At 30.6% G+C, this 22,552-nt stretch overlaps 1 protein-coding gene across 1 annotated transcript in view; it reads left to right on the top strand.

The window, feature by feature from the left end:
• Window positions 1-22,552, top strand: part of LOC114324168 (pre-mRNA 3' end processing protein WDR33) — a 161,584-nt gene that overhangs the window by 120,545 nt on the left and 18,487 nt on the right. The window contains exons 8-9 of the mRNA XM_028271920.2: window positions 6,159-6,373; window positions 11,798-11,995. Of these exons, the coding sequence (XP_028127721.2) occupies window positions 6,159-6,373; window positions 11,798-11,995 (413 nt within the window). The remainder of the gene's footprint in view (window positions 1-6,158; window positions 6,374-11,797; window positions 11,996-22,552) is intronic.

Below are 22,552 nucleotides of genomic sequence, written 5' to 3'. Positions count from 1 at the left end.
CTTTTTTATTATCAATTCTACGAAAAAAAGTTATTCTCCATAAAATTCTCAGGATAGCCTTAAATCTAAAACTCAACCATCAGATATCAAATTTTATCAATTTTATGCAGGGTATGTCAAAAATATGAAACTTTAAAAGGGTAAACCCTGTAGTTGGCTGTATACCTTCGTTAAAACAACGTGGAATGAAGTAAACACTTCTGTTGTATGTAGGTATATGAATTTATTAAAATTCTTAAAACTTATCCACAAGGGAGTGGAAGTACAAAACGTTTTCGGTCAAACTGACCATCATCAGTGTAAACGTCCAGTGTACAAGTAATTGAAACTAGCCACTTCAATAGGTGTAAAAAACTTCTAAATAACATTATTGCTACATTATATGCTATATAGTAGTCGACATTAAGTCGATGTCTTAAGATTATAAATATCACATGTGGATGTATGTCATCCTTGCTCGGAAATTGCACAAGGTTGTTGTGATCAGGTGAGAGGTTTACAACCATGTCATCCTTGCTCGGAAATTGCAAGTTGGTTGTAAACCTCTCACCTGATCACAACAAGCTTGTGCAATAGGGCTTTTCATCGACTGTCACTTGTTTCGAGCTTCTGTCATGTGTCACATAATATTAATATATCTACGCCATACGTCTTTGGTTTGTATCATTGGTATATATCAATAACGTATGACGTAGATATATTAATATTATGTGACACATGACAGAAGCTCGAAACAAATGACTGTGAATGAAAAGCCCTATTTCCGAGCAAGGATGACATACATCCACATGTGATATTTATAATCTTAAGACATCGACTTAATGTCGACTACTATACAGGGTGAGGCAAATAAAGGGCCTATTAGAAATATCTCGAGAACTAAAGGCAACAGAATCATGAAAATTTGAATTAAGGGGTTTTGAAGAGTCATCTATTTAATGAAAATATTTTCATCTATTTGCTACTTCCGGTTATACCGGAAGTTGCTTATAACTTCGTTTTTTTAAATGGGACACCCTGTATATTTTTACATTTTTGGATTCTCTTCGATGTCTTCTTTTTTAAAATATGAGGTTTTGTAATGTTATACAGGGTATTTTACAAGATAATTACGTTTTTGTATTCATTTCGTAGCAACATTCACACCCTGTAGAAATGTAGTAGTTTGACATATAAAACTCTACTTACGTTCAAAAGATTTTTAATATAGTCTACTATTGCTAAGAATCAGTATAGCTAAATTTTTATTTTTAGTATACAGGGTTGGTCTAAACTCGGAATGAGTATTTTCTGAGTTTTCTTAAATGGAACACCCTCTATTTTAGTATTGTAATGAAATGATATTTTATGGTACTTTTTTATTTCTTAAGCATTCCCTATACCTAACTGCTTTAATTTGTGCTTAATTGTTAATCGCACCAACAATCTTAACTACGTAGGTATTTTGATAGCTAAACCATTATTGGTAAAGTCTGGATTAATATGTATTTATTTCTGAAAAATTATTTGTGATTGAATTTTTTCACGGCCAACCTAATAAAATTTTACGTATTTTTTGTTGCAATGAATGTTTAGCTTGAATCACCAATAACTCACACATTAAAGCAATTAGGTATAGGGAATACTTATAAAATAAAAAAGTACCATGAAATATCATTTCATTACAGTGCTAAAATACAGGGTGTTCCATTTAAGAAAACTCAGAAAATATTCATTCCGAGTTTCGACCAACCCTGTATACTAAAATTTTAAAATTAGCTATACTAATTATTCTTAACAATAGTAGACTATATTAAAAATCACTTGAACGTAAGTAGAGTTTTTAATGTCAACCTGTTACAATTCTACATGGTGTGAATGTTGCTACGAAATTAATAAAAAAACGTAAATATCTTTTAAAATACCCTGTATAATATTACAAAACCTCATATTTTAAGAAAGAAGATATTGAGGAGAATCCAAAAATGTTAAAATATACAGGGTGTCCTATTTAAAAAAACGAAGTTATAAGCAACTTCCGGTATAACCGGAAGTTGCAAAGAGATGAAAATATTCCAATACATTCCAATTTTCATGATTCTGTTGCCTTTAGTTCTCGAGATATTTCTAATAGGCCAGTTATCTGCCTCACCATATATAGCATACGTATAATGTAGCAATAATGTTATTTAGAAATTTTTTACACCTATTGAAGTGGCTAGTTTCAATTACTTGTACACTGGACGTTTACACTGATGATGGTCAGTTTGACCGAAAACGTTTTGTACTTCCACTCCCTTGTGGATAAATTTTAAGAATTTTAATAAATTCATATACCTACATACAACAGAAGTGTTTACTTCATTCCACGTTGTCAAAAATATGAATTTCGTTAAGGAGTAAAGTACCTTTATATTCCAGAATAATAAAAATTGTAATTATGAAAAGTTATTTGGAATAAAAAACTATGTTTTAATATACAATTACATCCTTCTAATTAAGAAAAAAAAAATTCAATTTTGTTCTCAAATTACGCGATACATCATCATTTTATTACATTTATGATAACTATTTTATTATCAATTTTACGAAAAAAAAATTATTCCTCATAAAATGCTCTACCTGGTTTAAAATCTAAGATACAACCATCATATTATATCAATTCTTTCAATTTTATACGAGGTATGTAAAAAAATATGAATTTCGCTTAACAGTTAAATGCCCTTATAGTGCATAATATTTCAATTAGAAGGACGTAATTGAACATAAAAACTTAGTTTTTAATCCCAAACAACTTTTCTTAACAAAAATTTTCAATATTGTGAACTTTAAAGGTGCTTTACTCTTGAGTGAAATTCATATTTTTTGACATACCTCGTATAAAATTAATAAAATTTGATATCTCATGGTTGAATCTCAGATTAAATATGATGTAGAGTATTTTATAAAGAATAAGTTTTTGTAGTAAAACTGATAATAAAATAGTTATCAATAGGTTCTAATTTACGCCGACATACTGTATAACAGCACAAAAAAAATTTTTGTTGAACATTTATTATTGTTGAAGGTTATTATTAAATTTATTTTAGATAAGTTTTACAGAAAAAAGTTTTGATCACTTTGTATAAACATTTTTTTAGCAGGAAATTTTCGGTTTTTTTATAACATTATTTTATCTTTCCTAATTGTCTCAAAAATAAATTGTTTATTTCATTTCTAAAGTAAAATAATTCAGTGCATTTTAAATATTGTATCCTAAGCTTTAAAAAAACACCTACAAAATTGTAATAAATCTGTTCAAACTTGAGTAATATCGTCTTAAAATGTTAGTAGTTCTGTAAAACTACAAAGTTTTCAAAAATTATATTTTTTGAGATGTCGTATCATTTGAGTAAAATTTTTGAGATTTTTTCTGAATAAAACATGGTTTAACAAGATGTTTGAGAGGTATGTTGTGCAAATTGGAGGGTTTTATAAGTAAAATTGTGTTAGTTACACATTTTTAAATCATTTTTAAACAAAATTCATGTAAGTCTCACTTTTCGCCCACACCTTTTCGCCCATACATTTTATTTCTTTTTATTATAACCATAAGATAGCTAATTGTTCTTCTTTCATTTCCAATTTGTAAAATTTCATTTGATCCATTAGTTAAAGAATTATATCGACATATCTCAACCATGTACTTCGCCGAACGCTAGTTTACAGTGCGCCAATGTTTGTGAGAAGGGTGACTTTAGCGTTATAGACTAAAAACAAAATGTGTCATTTTTACCTACAAACATAGACGACAATGTAGCCCCCGATCAATTATTTTAATCTGTTTGTCCGTTGTCTAGTGTGTCTTATTTGCATTATTATTATTTTTAAGTAAATTTCTACGACATTCCGGGATATGCTGGATAGCTTCCTTTTTTGACGAAATGTCCCTGATGAATATCTGAGAGCTAAAGTACTTGGACAAGATTTAATAAATAACTTCTTATCTTATTATATCCTATTATTTTTAATGTAATGAAATTAGACAAAATGTTTAAAACAATTATTTTAAACATAATGCTTACTTTCTAGGGGTAGTATTTTTTCCATCCATTGGTAATCAGAACTGTTTTTATGCACTCTTTTGATGAAAGGAACTCAATAGCTTCAACATTTTTGTCCTGTGTTACTTCACTTTTTCTACTACATCTAACTTTAGGAATAGTTTGTTAAGTCTATGGTCTGTGTATAGATGTAACTTCAAGATTTTCCACTCAATGATCGTATACCGTCTCTGAATGATACAACTTGTCGGATATATATTTGTTATGACATATTTATTTATTTGCGGTAAGCTTTCAACCTCCCAGAAATAATCTACACTTGCAAGCAAAAAAATCGACTCACTCGATGAATTGTAGTTTATGCTTAGAAATTTCATGTTGTCTTCTTTTAATTAAAACAACTAATGCATAAAAATATTGACTATTATAGAGCTTCCAAAAGATAATTGTTTTATGCAAATTTGCAACGTGTTGTAAAAGTTGCCTACTTCTGTATGGCATATGGAATGCAGGAAGCATTGTGACGGGCATATTCTACGCAATTTAGACCTCTATGAATTTATCGGTGGTCGTCTCAGTCGCTTTTCAAACGTTGACGTTTATGTACACTTCGAAGTGCAGTAAGTAAATATTTTATAAATGGATACTTCACCAGTGAAGGCGGCCCAGGTAATTACATAATTACGAGAGCGCTATACTCAGAGGACTGTCGCCCGTCGCCCCCTTATGACGCAGTCTCAAGGGCTTAGCGTCGATACCAGGAGACCGGTAGCTATAGTCGACGACTAAGTTCTAGTCGGCGACGTGTATGCCAGCGAGGGATGATCGATTCATTGTCATGAGTGCCTTGCGGAATCGGGACGCGACAGGAGTTGAGCTTCAACAATCCTTGAGGAATGTTCGAGGTGTCACCGTCACTCAGTGAATAGCTAAGAGAAGACTTAAGGCTGCCAGACTTTGACTCCCAGACAAGCTAATACGGGTCCCAAACTGAACGCACGTCAGAAACAAGCTCGACTTCAGTTTGTCCGATAACACGTCAATTGAGACCTTGGCCACTGGAGTAGAGTTTTATTCTCTGACGAGAGTCGAATGTGCTTGTAAAGCAATAACAGAAGACGACGCGTCTGTCGGAGGCTCGGAGAACCTTTTGCCCAGTGCTGTAGTGTCAAAACAGTGAGCTGTGGAGGTGGTTCTTGTATGTCTTGAGAGATCGTTACATTATGTATTATTGTTTATGATCGTTACATTCTTTACGCCGGCTACATAGGCGACTGCTTCATGCTAATGCATGATAACGGTCGATGTCACACAGTGCGGATTACGAATGATTGCCTGGCCAACACCAATATAACAACAATGGACTGGTCTCCATTGAGTCCGGATATGAATCCCATCGAGCGCCTATGGGATGAGCTCAAACGCAGGATTCGGGTCCGTAATCCATCACCAGCGACAGTGGCGGAGCTAAACACTGCATTAGATGAAGAGCGGGAAGCGATTCTTCAGGAATCAGAAACTTAATAAGGGCCTTAAGATTTCGCATGGAAAGTGTAATTCAACGCAGTGGAGGAAGTACTCAGTATTAATTTGGATTTTTTATGTTAATTTATTTTTATATTCATTACATAATGACTTTCATTCATAACATATTTTCTCACATACACTATTAGAGCTAACATTGTTCCTTAGTTGCGAACTTTACAAATTAATATTGGTATTATTGCAATAAAAATTACTTCTGTTCATAATATTTTACTTGTAAGTAATTATTTCACATAATATGTGGATATACTCTTGCCAAACAGCGTAGTCAAAAAATATAACGTATTTTACTTTTGAGTCGATTTTTTTTCTCGCAAGTGTATTATTATTTCTTCTTCTTCTTCTTCCTCTTTATAAGCAATTCTGCTTGTTCATTGGCGGATTGATACCTCTGTGGAAGTTGTCAGTCCATCTTTTGAATTAAAATTTCTTATAGATTGAAATAGTAGTTTTGGACTAGCTCAACTTATAAACTGCCAAATGTAAACAAATGTTGTGTAATCCCTTATTTTGTGTTTAACAAAGTACTGCATATAATATACTTTTTATAATGCAAAAATATACGTAACACTAATACAAAATATTTTTCAGAGCGGATAAAGAGGTGGGAGCTATAGAACAGGCACATGACAGTATCGTCTGGACCTTAGCGTGGCACCCTTTAGGCCATATCTTGTGCTCGGGCTCCAACGATCATACCAGTAAATTTTGGACAAGAAATCGACCGGGAGATCAGATGAGGGATAAGTATAACTTGAATACCCTACCAGCTGGAATTGCTGGCTTAGAAGACATTGATATGGGAGGTAAGGATTTATTTACATTGAGTATATAGCCATTACATTCAAATCTAAAATGAGTTAATAAATACAAAAGGTATACTTAGCCAGCTTTGCTCCAAACCATACTAACACATGTCCTTTATCTTTTCCTTAAGCATATTTTTTGTTGAAGCTATTAGAAAATAATCTTTTTGATATATGGCCATCTAATTTCTCCATTTCTCATTGGTTTTTAAAAAGAATTCTTGATCACTTGGAGATTATATTTTTGGGAACTTAATATGTACAGAAGATCCTGTTTTTTAACTTCCACTTTAGTAAGCTTTATGAATATTTTTTAAATGTTTGTAAATTAAAAAGTTCAAAGGCTTAAATTTTCTATTCTTGGATATTTTTTTTACTGTTCGCGTTCTAAGCCGTTTAGCAGGTGATGGCAAATATCTAGAATTTCCAGAAATTTTAATGTAAATTTTATATTTCGATTTCTATTCTGGTAAAACTTCTTATACCTTAAAAAATCTATAACTCAATCCTGATTATGCTTTCTTGCTCTAAATTTAATTCAGAGCTTTATGTTTACAAATGTTAATCAACTATTTTCAATGGGAAATAAGCCACAATTTTACCAAAAAGATTATTTTATTAACGTTTCGACGCCCTAGTGGGGTGTCGTTGCCAAATACAAAATAATACTAAATAAACAAAAATGTTGTTGCTTAGTAAAAAATTCTTCTAATAATTTATTTAATCTGACTCATTTATATCGACAATGCAGACATGTATTATACATTTTAAAGTAGAAGACTTTAAAATGATATTGCCAATATTGATGAGTTGCGTTCCTGGGACGACTTTACTAAAAGATAGTTCATTTGATTACATGAAATCAACCCAACTCAAGAATATCCGTCGCAAAAAATCATAGCATGTGATCAGTCTTTAAAAAGACAACCAAATGCAACGGTGGCAGTAAAATTCTCGCGCTAGAGATTCCATAGTAAATCACGAGGGAAAACCAGTAAAAACCTCGTGATACTATCCACTTAGACCCATTTGTAGTACCATCAATTCTCCTTGTAGTGAACTATCTAAATTTTTATTAAATATTATAAAACCATTTGCAAATAATAATGACACATTTATAAAAAATACACAACATTTTTTAAACAAATTATCAAATATTGAATTTAATCCAAATAATATTTTAGTAAGTTTTGACATAAACAGTTTATTTACAAATGTACCATTAGATAAAACTTTAAACATAATCAAAACGAAATTAGAGAATGATAATACATTGACAACTAGGACAAGACTAAATGTATCAGCTGTAATGGAGTTATTGACATTATGTACTAACAATACCTATTTTTAACTAAATAATGAATTCTATAAACAAAATTTTGGTCTAGCAATGGGCTCTTCTTTATCTCCATTATTAGCTAATATATTTATGGAGGATTTCGAAACTAATATCATTTCTAAACAAAATTTAAAACCTACAGTATGGTGGAGATATGTAGATGATGTGTTTTCAATATGGCCTCATAGATCAGAATTGTTGGATACATTCCTAAATATTATAAACGATCAAGAAGAGACAATAAAATTTACAATAGAAAAGGAATATAATAACACTCTGCCTTTCCTCGATGTTTTAGTTTCAAAGAAGGATACTGGATATGAGAATCAAATGTATAGAAAACCAACACACACCAACAGATATCTCAATTACAAATCAAATCACATCAACGTTAAAAAGGGAATCATTAAATCCTTATATGATAGAGCCAAAATTACTTGTTCTAACGAAAATTCATTATTAAAAGAAAAACAATTGTTAACATCTGTTTTATTAAAAAATGATTATCCTTTATCGTTTATAAATAAGGAATTGTCAAGATTGGATCGAATAGAACAGAACAACGTAGAACGGGATCCTATAACATCCACAAGAAATAATACGAGGAAAATATCAATACCATATATAAAAGGACTATCCGAGAAACTTAAAACAATAGGAAATAAATTCAACATTTCAACAACATTCAAAACAACAAACACATTGAGATCTATTCTATCTAAAACTAAACCTAACAATGAACAAGAAAGAACAAAGAATTGTATTTATAAAATACCTTGTGAATGCGAACAATTTTATTTAGTTGAAACATCAAGACCATTAAACGTTAGAATAAGTGAACATCAGTCTTATATTAAAAATAGAGAATTTGATAGATCTCAAATATCGTGGGTATACTGCAAAAACTGACCAAGTCAATTTTTATCGATTTTTAGTTTATGTGACCAAGTCACTCCAAAGAACTAACCGAATACCTGAAAAAATTCCCAAGGCAAAATTATAAGGTTTGATGTCGCAACACACATAACACACAAATGTCTATGTCTAGGTATGCGTATCAACAGACTGGAAGAAATGAACATGTTGACTTAGTCACTTTTGCATGAAATATGATTCATGTTTTATTCATGTCAACATTGAACTGCGACTATTGGATATTATGACTTGGTCACTATTCTATGTTTTAGTTTTATCTATACGTTGTATGTTTATTTGTTGAACGATCACGTGTTGGAAAAATAGATATTAAGTTTATCTTTCATTTTATCATATAAAACAGCAATTTAAATATTGTGCAGCATAATTTTTTAGAATCTGGGCATTCTTACATGGAAGTAGATTACATGCACAGTGCCATAGAAAATGCTAAAAATAATGTTCCAGTATACACTATGCATGATTAGTTACACATTTTTAGACTGGCCGAAACAAAAAAAGTGATGCATATAACGTACAGGAATTAAGGTATAATGCTTTTCTTGATATAAATACTCTAGCTGCTAATGTAGGTACTCTTAAAAATAGAACCATTGATGAAAACTGAAATTGTGTTAATTGGCTAAAAATTATATGTATGTGATATGAAGAAGACAAACCGCAATATATTTTTTAAGTACAACTATAGTGATCCAGACTTTCTTATGTTCAATGTAATCGGGCGTACTAAACGAGTTATAAATCTTATAAAAGAAATTCAACTGCTATTTTACTCCAAAGAAATTCCTATTTCTAAACTTAAAAAGCAGGATCTTCTAAAATTGTGTAGACAGGAACAACACCCTCTGAATTCCATGCTTGGGTATCAGCCAATACCATCAGAGTGGGAAGATGTTGGGATGTTGCTCCAGAGCCATCAGTATTGTCCGATTTGGATTCAGATTAGCTCTACTTCTCCTATTCAGATTCAGATTAATTCTAGTAGAGAAACGTTTACATTTTTGTTATCATTTTCCAATTTAAAAAATAAAGCAAATGTTTTTATTTGAAACTTCAGCCTTACACTGTAAATAAATAAAATTAGAAGTATTTTCTTTGTGATTTATTATTGATAAATAATCATCTTTTTGTGACCATGATTTAAATTTGAGTAAATTTCTACATCAAAAAGTGACCAAGTTATTTTTTTTTAGAAAAACATAAAGGTTAATGCGATTTTTAGAGCTACTTAGAATCACTAACTTCAACCATTTAATACCTGGAAAGAAAAAATACATATCCTTTTAAAATGATTTTAAAAAAAAATTGAAATAAAATTACAGAACATTCAACATCAATTATCTCGAAAGCACGATATTTGACTTGGTCAGTTTTTGCAGTATGCCCACGATATGTCAACACGCATGGGATAATGAACATAGAGTTTAGTGGAGAGATTCAAGTATAGTCCTGAAAGAAACGGATAGTAAAAAGAGAAAAATCAAAGAAGCGGCTCTAATTATCCTAAATGAAACCAATTGTGTCGCAAATTCCTCGGTAGAATGCAGTAGGATGTGGTTACCCATACTAAAAGAGGAAGTCAATAGAAATAAAATACCACGATTAGTAAGTCAGTAACATATCGAGTTAGTACATATTTTATATTTTAATATTATGTATATAATATCTATGTATTATTAATATTATTTATAATTTAAAATAGCATATATATATTAAAGTCGGAATTTGGTATTAGATTTGAGAGTAAACTCAAAGCCGAATACTTACGATGGCGGGATAGTATCACGAGGTTTTTCCTGGTTTTCCCTCGTGATTTACTATGGAATTTCTAGCTCGAGAATTTTACTGCCACCGTTGCATTTGGTTGTCTTTTTAAAGACTGATCACATGCTATGATTTTTTGTGACGGATATTCTTGAGTTGGGTTGATTTCATGTAATCAAATGAACTATCTTTTAGTAAAGTATTCCCAGGAACGCAACTCATCAATATTGGCAATATCATTTTAAAGTTTTTTACTTTAAAATGTATAATACATGTCTGCATTGCCGATATAAATGAGTCAGATTAAATAAATTATTAGAATTTTTTACTAAGCAACAAAATTTTTGTTTATTTAGTATTATTTTGTATTTTGACAACGACACCCGACTTGGGCGTCGAAACGTTAATAAAATCATTTTTTTGGTAAAATTGTGACTTATTTCCCATTGAAAATAGTTGATTATAAAAATGCCACAAGGAAATAGCTTCAAAACAACAAATGTTAATATTGTTTAAAATGCCATATAAGGCAGACATTTAATATCTAACAACTATTCATTAATATAAATATAGTCTAAACGTGATAGGGCCGTAGACTGTAGACCCTATAGTATATTATTCAACGAGCATGTAATGACGGCTATTACTCACGATGATAAAGTTTGCGACACGAGCCAAAGACGAGTGTCGTAATTCATCAGAGTGACTAATAGACATTACATTCGAGTAGAATACTATACTTTTTCTACGACTTTTTTTATTTTAATTAGTAAAAACATGTAATTATCAACTACTCGAGATTAAAATTATAAATTACAAAAATAAATGTTGGGTACCAATAGTACAGGGCTGAATAATTGGTTGATTACTATTAGCAAATTCTGTCTTATGTATTGTAAAAATAAATACAGCAAGAAATAGTTCAAGTTCTATTCGTTTCCGAAAAATTATAAGCACAAATTTGTAGCTGCTGTTAATGTAGGTAATAAATAGGAAATGGCTATTATCGGTGGACGTATTTTATAAAGATATTTATGTACATTTATATTTAACTATATCTATATAATATGTTATAATAGTATATTTAACACAATATAACAATAAAATAAACACAATAAATAAGTTATAAATACCAATTGTTACCACAATATTGTCTAGCAACAATATTGTTACACCGATATTCTTAAATAATAAGGCTATAACATACCTACTAAAATAATCGCTCAAATCGGACAACTGGTTTAGGAGATATGAGACATCACACTTGCCTCATTTTAAAAGTGTTCCTTTAATTTTGCCGGTGTGTGTATTTTAAGGTATCGATTTTATATTTCTTAAACACTATAAAAACAAAATCTAATACCTATTTCATAATTTTATTTTAGAAGAACCAATTTCAATTATTCCTGGAATGGGTCCGGAAGATAAAGTTGAAATAACATCAATTCTTACGGACGAAAATCAAGCCATTCCTGGTTTGGATTTGGACGGAGTAGTCAACGAAGAGAAAGCTAAACCCAAAAAGGTGCCTTTCAGTAAGCCCATACCTCGTAATTTCCAAGCTCAATGGAATGAAACAAACGGTAAGAGACATTTATTTATGCTATTATGTTACTACAAATATTCTTTGCATTTTTCATCTGAATATACACCAGTATTCATATACCTAAACAAAATATAAGTTGAACAATATAATGGTGAGTATATATTTTATCGACCAAATAACCAATTATACACTCACCGGCACAAAATTTCGTCACCCAAAATTTTTAACTAAGTTTGACAATTTATAACTTTATTATTTGTACTCCGATTTTCACGATTATTGCATCAGTTTATAGGTACTTGTTTTAGTGTCGTTTATTATGATTTCGGTACAAAAAATTTTTTGCTTAGATGGCATTATACGGGGGTGAATGGAAGCGTTGTATTTTCTCCTAACTTTAAAAAATTGTGTGAAAAAATTGGAGGGCTAATTTTGTTACATACTCCTTTTGTATTATTCTGAAGATATTCCTAAGATTCTGCTTTTTGAATTATGCGAATATCTCTTTTCTTGTAAGAGCTGTACAATGTTTTGCAAATAAAAACACTGATTGACTTATAAACATAAATATCTTTGAGATAAATATAGAGGTTGGATTGATAAGATTCGAATGGCCCGCATGCAGCCCAGAGCTCAATCCTATTGAACATTTATGTAATGAATTAAAAAGTCTCCTAGGCCTCCAGAAAATTTGGTACAGTTATGGCCCTAGTAAAGGAATATCGGGCTATTCCCCAGGCAAGGATAACACATTTGTATTCAAATAATTGATGGATTCGACCGTTACTTGATGGAAGTTCATTTTATCTAACAATAGAACACTGAAAACGTTTGTTTTCTATACTTCCACAAAATTTATTACAACTATGTGACTACAGCTGTTTCGGCAGAGTGCCTTTCTCAAGTGATTTAGTTTACAATGGTTTGCCTATTTAAAGTCTTTAACTGAAGAGGTTGAGGAGTGGGGAGCTGTTTGTCTCGAGTTGGTCATTCAGAATTATATCTGTATTTTTCAATTTATTAATTTCCATAGATTCTAATAAAGATAGCTTAAGGCCTTTATTCTGAATATGCAGAATTTGAAACTGTTCATTAAAATAATGATTATGATCTAGAAGGTGAAGTGCGTATGTAGAAGTGTCTGTTTTTCTATTGTTGAAAGCCCTTTTGTGTTCTGCTATCCGTTTGTCAAAAGTTCTGCCAGTTTGACCGATGTAAGTTTTCGTACAGTCACCACAAGTTAGTTTGTAAACACCACTCTGTAGTTGTTTTCTCTTTCGGCTCTTATTGTTCTTAATATATTTGCTTAAGTTGTTGTTCGTTCTGAAAGCTGGTGTTATTCCTTTTTTTTTATGTATCTGGCTATTTTTGTTGTTATCTTGCCAATATATGTGATAGAGCAGAAGGTACTGGGTTCTTTCTGTGGTGGTGGATAGACTAATTTCAGGGCTTTCTTATGGAGTTTTTGGTTTAAAATTTTGTTAATTGTTTTTTCGTTATAGCCATTGTTTACGGCTATTTGTTTAATGATGTTCAGTTCTATCTCGAAGTTACTTTTTGACATGGGAATTTCTGTCAGTCTATGGATCATGCCATGGTAGGCTGCTAGTTTGTGTTGTGTAGGATGGGATGATGAATTGTGTATAGTTGTGTCAGTATGGGTAGGTTTATGATATACGGAGAACTCATGTTTGTTGTGTAGTCTGGTAATTGTTACGTCTAGAAAGTTTATGGACTTATTCTGTTCTGTTTCTATTGGGACCGTGCAAGTTCGGCAAAGCGACCTCTATTTCTACGCTCTGTACTTTAATTCGCACTTTTAATTATATTGGCCAATTATATTAGTCCTGGTTGCTGGATAATTGTCAAGACCATAGTCCAAAAAAATAATAAGAAGAAAAAATAAGATGCAGGTTATGTTTAGTAAACGTAAACAATTGTATGTAGTAAATAAAATCAGTTATTAAAATGCAGTAATGCAAGCAAAATACAATTAATTACATTTACCTTTATATAATAATTGCATATCATATCAATATTGTGGAGCAATATATAATTTTTCTTCTTCATTGACAGTAAATATGAAATATACGTCAATTTGACAATTTCAATTGACAATGAATTATTTAAGATAGATGCAATATTTCTCCGCGACTCGCGCACGGTCGTTTCTCGTTTCCCTTTCCAAGTACTTGCACACCGCGAATTGTGAACTCAATGTTACTATGAAGTGAATTAATGTATGATAGAAATTGATCAAGTTGCCTCTTAGTTCCTGTTAGTTCCTTAAAAAAATACACTAGAACTAGTTAATAAAATACAACATTCTCAATTGCCCAACAACTCCAGACTAATTTTATTTGACGTAAAAAATCTTTTTCCTATTGTTCCTCCTACAGAAACTTTTGTTTTAGTTAAAAATCTTTTAGACCATAATAGTACAAATCCGATCATTGCATCTGAAATTTTACACCTACTTGAAATTTGCATAAATCAAGACTATTTTGAATTCAATAATCAAATATACACAAACAACAGTGCAGGACTTATTATGGGTAATCCTCTAAGCCCATTGCTATCAGATATATTTATGAACCAGCTTGAAACAACAATTTCTAAACATCCCGTATTTAAACAGTTCTTATATTGTGGATGATATACTAGTATGCTTTAAGGAACTAACAGGCAACTTGACCAATTTCTATCAAACATTAATTCACTTCATAGTCACATTGAGTTCACAATAGAAACAGAACAGAATAAGTCCATAAACTTTCTAGACGTAACAATTACCAGACTACACAACAATGAGTTCTCCGTATATCATAAACCTACCCATACTGACACAACTATACACAATTCATCATCCCATCCTACACAACACAAACTATCAGCCTACCATAGCATGATACATAGACTGACAGAAATTCCCATGTCAAAAAGTAACTTCGAGATAGAACTGAACATCATTAAACAAATAGCAGTAAACAATGGCTATAACGAAAAAACAATTAACAAAATTTTAAACCAAAAACTCCATAAGAAAGCCCTGAAATTAGTCTATCCACCACCACAGAAAGAACCCAGTACCTTCTGCTCTATCACATATACTGGCAAGATAACAACAAAAATAGCCAGATACATAAAAAAGAAAGGAATAACACCAGCTTTCAGAACTAACAACATCTTAAGCAAATATTGTAAGAACAATAAGAGCCGAAAGAGAAAACAACTACAGAGTGGTGTTTACAAACTAACTTGTGGTGACTGTCCGAAAACTTACATCGGTCAAACTGGCAGAACTTTTGACAAACGGATAGCAGAACACAAAAGGGCTTTCAACAATAGAAAAACAGACACTTCTACATACGCACTTCACCTTCTAGATCATAATCATTCTTTTAATGAACAGTTTAAAATTCTGCATATTCAGAACAAAGGCCTTAAGCTATCTTTATTAGAATCTATGGAAATTAATAAATTGAAAAATACAGATATAATTCTGAATGACCAACTCGAGACAAACAGCTCCCCACTCCTCAACCTCTTCAGTTAAAGACTTTAAATAGGCAAACCATTGTAAACTAAATCACTTGAGAAAGGTACTCTGCCGAAACAGCTGTAGTCACATAGTTGTAATAAATTTTGTGGAAGTATAGAAAACAAACATTTTTATTCGATGCCAAACATATTGAGGGCAGTCGTTGCTGCGAGCGGTGGACATACCAGCAATTAAATTATTTTATTTTGTTGTTAATTTTGTTTTGTTAATTTTAGTGCATTTAATATTTTCAATTAAGTAAACCTTCAAAGCAGTGTTTTTATTTACAGCTTTTAAAAGAAAAGAGATATTCGGATAATTCAAAAAGCAGAATCTTAGGAATATCTTCAGAATAATACAAAAGGAATATGTAACAAAATCAGCTCTCCAATTTTTTCCACAGAATTTTTTAAAGTTATGAGACAATACAACGCTTACATTCACTCTCGTATAATGCCATCTAAGCAAAAAGTTTTTGTTACCGTAATAATAACAAACAACATGAAAACATGTACCTACAAACTGATGTAAGAATCTTGAAAATCGGAGTACAAATAATAAAGTTATAAATTGTCAAACTTAATCAAAAATTTTGGGTGGCAGAATTTTGTGCCGGTGAGTGTATATATCGATACGACTATCGATTACCAATATAGACCATTTGGTCGATTACAAACGGTATTTAAATCAAATTTGCCAAACACTTTAAGAGGATCGGTACGTTTTTTCAGCTGCAATGCTATTCAAATGGGGATTCATTTTTTTCGAATCCTGAGAAAACTAATAAGTATTTTTAAAAAATTTAAACGCAGAATGAAAGATTACGTTATTAGCGAGGGCCGAAAGTCCCTGAGAACTTCTATAATGTTTATTTTAATAAGTTACAGGGGTGAAAAACTAAGAGAAAATTTAGTGTTATTTTTAATTTCAAATATCTCATTCAAAATAAACTTTTTATTTATTCTAAGGGACTTTCGGCCCTCGGTAATAATTTAGTCTTTCATTCTGCGTTTAGATTTTTCAAAAATATTTATTGGTTTTTTCGGGATTCGAAAACAATAAACACAATGTCCGTGGTAATTTTCCAAATCTATCTTTGTCATACAACGCACTTAGGGCCGGTTGTTCGAACGCTAATCAACAATTATCATTATCAAATATTTAATTACTGTCAATGTCAACTTTGTTTGGGTTGCTGAAAACATAATTAATTAAAATTATGAGATTTATTATCAATTATGTTAATAATTATTGTTATATTAATTGATTATAGTCTCAGAATTGTAATCAGTTATGTTTTTAGCAACCCAACCAAAGTTGACATTGACAGTTTTGACAGTAATTAAATATTTGATAGTGATCATTGTTGATTAGCGTTCGAACAACCGGCCTTAGGGCCGGTTGTTCGAAAGCTAATCAACAATGATCATTATCAAATATTTAATTACTGTAACCAACTGTCAATGTCAACTTTGTTTGGGTTGCTGAAAACATAATATGAAATTACTTAATCAATTATGTTAATAATTGTTATGTTAATTGATTAACTAATCTCATAATTTTAATCAATTATGTTTTCAGCAACTAAATAAAAGTTGACATTGACAGTTTTGGTGACAGTAATTAAATATTTGATAGTGATCATTGTTGATTAGCGTTCGAACAACCCGCCCTCGTCTAATAGAATATTGTCAGTCAGACACTGACAATCAGTGACAATTTTAAATAATTATTTGACATGAATCGGGAATATTTTTAGTTGTTGATTAAATAATATTGATATATAGTGTATTTGATAAATAATTGATTTAAGAGGTGAACTTTATACAAAGTTATTTATTGTGTATTATTTATGGAAGATAGAAGCAGAGAATACATCAAGATATATTCTGTGATCCAAGTATTTTGTTGTTAAAGATGTTCAAAATTGTAAGCGTTCGATAGTAACAATATATTATTAAAAAATCACTTTTCTTCTTTTCTCGATTAAGTATTATCTTTTATTGCATAGTATATACATTAGTATAATCACTGAATACATAGCTAGTGAAAAAATTATCACATTTATTAACTGAATTAATAATTTGCAATTATTCAACAAATAACAGTTATCCAAGAACATTCAAAAGCCATCTCTTTAAGCTAGTTATGACATTGTCAAGTAGAATGACATTCTAGTAATATGTACATATCCATACCAGTGTGAATTTTACTACACGTAATTTGCCCTGTAAAGACAGAAAAGGTAGGGATAGCCATAAAATATTTGCGAATTATGTACCCATAGCCTTAAAGGCAAAAACGTTCGATCTGTACTTGTTGCCATTTCTGACATACGGAACTGCGTAATCCACTAACAACAGCGTAATCCACTAACTTCAAGTGACTCAGAAAGATATGTAACGGAGAATGCTCAACATTAAGCTCAGTGATCGTAAGTCCAATGAAGAGATAAGAAGACGATCAAAAGTAACAGATGTGATCCAGAAGGTTGCAATGTTAAAATGGAACTGGGCAGGACACATAGGAAGAATGGAAGACAACCGTTGGACAAAAAGAATTCTCGAGTGGCGACCAACGGCAAGCAAAGGAAGTAGAGGCAGACCTCAAACAAAATGGACAGTTATGAATATAATGGACACACCTAAAGGAAGCTTACATCCGACGATGGATGGAATAGCTGTTGATGATGATGATGATGATATTGTTTTATATATTTGGTACACATTGGCTCCAATTAGTTAGATGTAAATTAGGCAATCTAGCATACAGGGTAGCGAGAAAGTATGGAAACACGATGATTTCTCGGAAACCGCTCAAACGATTTTTATAAATTTTGGTGGGTTGGGGTGTCCTAATGCGGTCGATAATATAGTGGTAATTACATTGTTGTCAAATCTTCCGTTTTTCTGGTAATCTAATGAACTTTCTTATTTTAAATCGAACACCCTGTGTATTTTTTACGTTTTGAAGTCCTTAAGAAATACTGATTATTTTTCATGTTATGTTCCCTTTACCTAAATGCCATAATTTCGGAGTTATTGCTACATTTATTAAAAAAAATTTAACAATTATTTATAAAAATCAATTTTTTCGGCCCAAGTAGACAGTATTTTAGGTTCTTTGGATCATTGGGAACAAAAAAGGTCTTTTGTAATTTTCCTCAGAAGTTATTCGTTTCCGAGTTATAAACAATTTAAAACTGAAAAAAAAATCGACAAATGGCGATTTTCAAGGTTCAAAAACACAAGTAAAAAATCATTTTTAAAATTACGAAGTACGTAAATTCAAGCTCAAACCTTTTTCTGTCAGATCCCTATAAGAATTTTTGGCATATTTTATTCTAAAACATTGTTTTTTTTAACTGTTAATAAAGCTCATATGAGAGGACGGGCTATCGCGCATCATTAACAACTAAAAAATAATGTTTTAGAATGAAGTAAGACCAAATCACTTATCGGCATCTGATAAAATAAGGTTTTAACTTGAATGTAGGCAATTCATAGTTTCAAAAATAATATTTTTTACTCATGTTTTTAAACCCAGAAAATCGTCATTTTTCGATTTTTTTCAGTTTTAAATTGTTTATAACTCGGAAAGAATTAACTTTTGAGGAAAATTACAAAAGACCTTTTTTGTTCCCAATAACTCAAAGAACCTACAATAATATCTACCCGGTTCAAAAAAATAAATTTGTATAATTTGTTAAAGTTTTTTTTTTTTAAATAATTGTAGCAATAACTCCGACATTATGGCATTTAGGTATAGGGAACATAACATAAAAAATAATCAGTATTTCTTAAGGACTTCAAAACGCAAAAAATATACAGGGTGTTCCATTTAAAATAAGAAAGTTCATTAGATTTACAAAAAAAAACGAAAGATTTGACAACAATGTAATTACCATTATTATATCGGCCGTATTAGAATACCCTTACCCACCAAAATTTATAACAATCGTTCAAGCGGTTTCCGAGAAATTACCGTGTTTCCATACTTTCTCGCTACCCTGTATAATAGATTCTATTGCTAAGGTCCGTTGTGCAATTCTATGAAATAACATCAAGTCAAATGACAGTAGTTTATGAAAACTTAAAAAGATAATAAACACAATGTAAAAGTTTAGTTATATCGTTGTACAGGGTGTCCCGAAAAGATTGGTCATAAATTATACCACACATTCTGGGGTCAAAAATAGTTTGATTGAACCTAACTTACCTTAGTACAAATGTGCTCATAAAAAGTTACAGCCCTTTGATGTTACAAAATGAAAATCGATTTTTTTCAATATATCGAAAACTATTAGGGATTTTTTATTGAAAATGGACATGTATCATTCTTATGGCAGGAACATCTTAAAACAAAATTATAGTGAAATTTGTCCACCCCATAAAAAATTTATGGGGATTTTGTTCCCTTAAACCTCCCCAAACTTTTTTGTACGTTCCAATGAATTCATTATTGTGGTACCATTAGTTAAACACAACGTTTTTAAAACTTTTTTGCCTCCTAGTATTTTTTCGATAAGGCAGTTTTTATCGAGATGCGGCTTCTTTTTCAATATATTTACGTAAAAATTTTATGGGGGTTTTGTTTCTTTAAACCCCCCAAATGTTTGTGTACGTTCCAATTAAACTATTATTGTGGTACCATTAGTTAAACATAGTGTTTTTAAAACTTGTACCTCTTTTTTCATAAGTCACCTTTTATCAAGATGTAGCTTCTTTTTGAAAATATGCCTAAAAATGTAAATTATAAATAAATTTTCAGATTATTAACAGGTCTCTATAATCGTACTTAACCATATATACAGCGTGTCTACTTAAGTTGGAAACATATGGGAAACTTTTTTATTATTAATTTTACGAAAAAAGTTATTCTTCATAAAAAGTTCTGCATGCTATAAAACCTAAGATTCAATTATTAGATATCAAATTTTATCAATATTATACGAGGTACGTCAAAAAATATGAATTTCGTTCAAGGGTAAAGTACCTTTATTTCTCTAAATATCGAAAATTCTTATTATGAAAAGTTGTTTGGAATTAAAAACTAAGATCAAATATGCAATTATATGCTTCTAATTGGAAAAAAATATTTTCCAAAATTTTCTCAAATTTATTGATACTAACTTCGTTTTTATTTTTTACACATACGATAACTCTTTTATTATTACTTTTACGAAAAAAAGGTATTCTTTATAAAAAGCTCTGTGTGTCCTAAGCAATAAGATGCAACCATCAGATATCACATTTTTCTAATTTTATACGAGGTATGTCAAAAAATATGAATTTCACTCAGGAGTAAAGTACCTTTATTTTTCACAATATTGAAAATAGTTATTACAAAAAGTTGTTTAGAATTAAAAACAATGTTTCAATATGCAATAATTACATCCTTCTAATTGAAATATTGTGAAATATAAAGGTACATACTATACTCATGAGCGAAATTCACAATTTTTGAGACCTCGTATAAAATTAAAAAAAGTTGATATATCATGGTTGTACCTTAGTTTTTAGACCATGCAGAGCTTTTTATGAAGAATAACTTTTTTTCGTAAAATGAATAATAAAAGAATTATCATATTTGCAATAAATAAAAACGATGTTGGATATTCATAAAGAGAAAAATTTGAAAAATATTTTTTTTTTCAATTAGAAGCATGTAATTGCATATTTGATCTTAGTTTGTAATTCCAAACAACTTTCCATAATAAGAATTTTCGATATTCAGAGAAATAAAGGTACTTTACCCTTGAACGAAATTCATATTTTTTGACATACCTCGTATAATATTGATAAAATTTACTATCTAATGATTGAATCTTAGGTTCTAGAGCATGCAGAACTTTTTATAAGGAATAACTTTTTTGCGTAAAATTAATAATAAAAAAGTTTCCCATATGTTTCCAACTTAAGTAGACACGCTGTATACAAAAATATGTGGTGGATTCGACAAATTATCAAAATATCTCGATAAACACTAGCTTATCGAAAAAGTACTAAGAGGCAAAAAAGTTTTAAAAACATTGTGTTTAACTAATCGTGCCACAATAATAATTTAATTGGAACGTACACAAAAGTTTGGGGGGTTTAAGGGAACAAAACCCCCATAAAATTTTTATGGGGTGCACAAATTTTACTTTAATTTTTTTTAAGATTTTTCTGCCATAAAAATGCCACATGTCCATTTTCAATAAAAAATCTCTGAGAGTTTTCGATATATGAAAAAAAAAATCGATTTTCATTTTGTAACTTCAAAGGGCTGTAACTTTTTTTGTGTGCACTATTGTATATAGGTAAGTGAGGTTCAATCAACCTATTTTTGACCCCAGAATCTGTGGTATAATTTATGACCAATCTTTTCGGGACACCCTGTATAAAAATACTAAAATACATAACAAATTCACTATACTAAAATCACAATAAAGATGCACTAAGCTTTGTTTTTAAACCAAGAGGAGTAAACTAAAAAGACAGATTCACACCCAAGAAAGTCACTAGAGATATCACCAAATACATTTTCTTTTTTGGTTAATCATATCGGCCTTTGACTGTAATCTATAAATATTATATTATACTAATACGTCGCTAAAGAGTTCTAAAAACAACTGTTTTTTTATACAGTACAGTGTGTCTTTTTTTACAGTGTGTGTTTTTTTGTACAGTGTGTCCACGGTTGGGGTGCCCAAAACGAAAAACTTTTTTATTTTCAATTTTAGCGAAAAATGTCATTCTTGATAAAAAGTTTTGCTTGTTCTAAAACCCCATAATACGAAATAAAATTCAAATTTTTCAAATCATGCTTAATTTTGTAGCCAATTTTATGTAAATCCCTATAAATTTTTGCACTAAGTTCGAAATTGTAACAATAATAACTTGGGAGAACAACCCTTTCGCTTCTTTGGATTATGAAACCAAACTTTGTCGTTCTCCCTGAAACATTCAATCACTTAATAATTAAATCATTATTAATCCAATAATTTAACAATAAAATTGATCACAAGATAAATTCTTTTTGAACGCTTAACATTGTCGAAAAAAAAATGAC

Source organism: Diabrotica virgifera, chromosome 1, assembly GCF_917563875.1.
Source record: "Diabrotica virgifera virgifera chromosome 1, PGI_DIABVI_V3a".
NCBI classification, from domain to species: domain Eukaryota; kingdom Metazoa; phylum Arthropoda; class Insecta; order Coleoptera; family Chrysomelidae; genus Diabrotica; species Diabrotica virgifera.
This window is presented reverse-complemented; position numbering and strand designations above follow the sequence as displayed.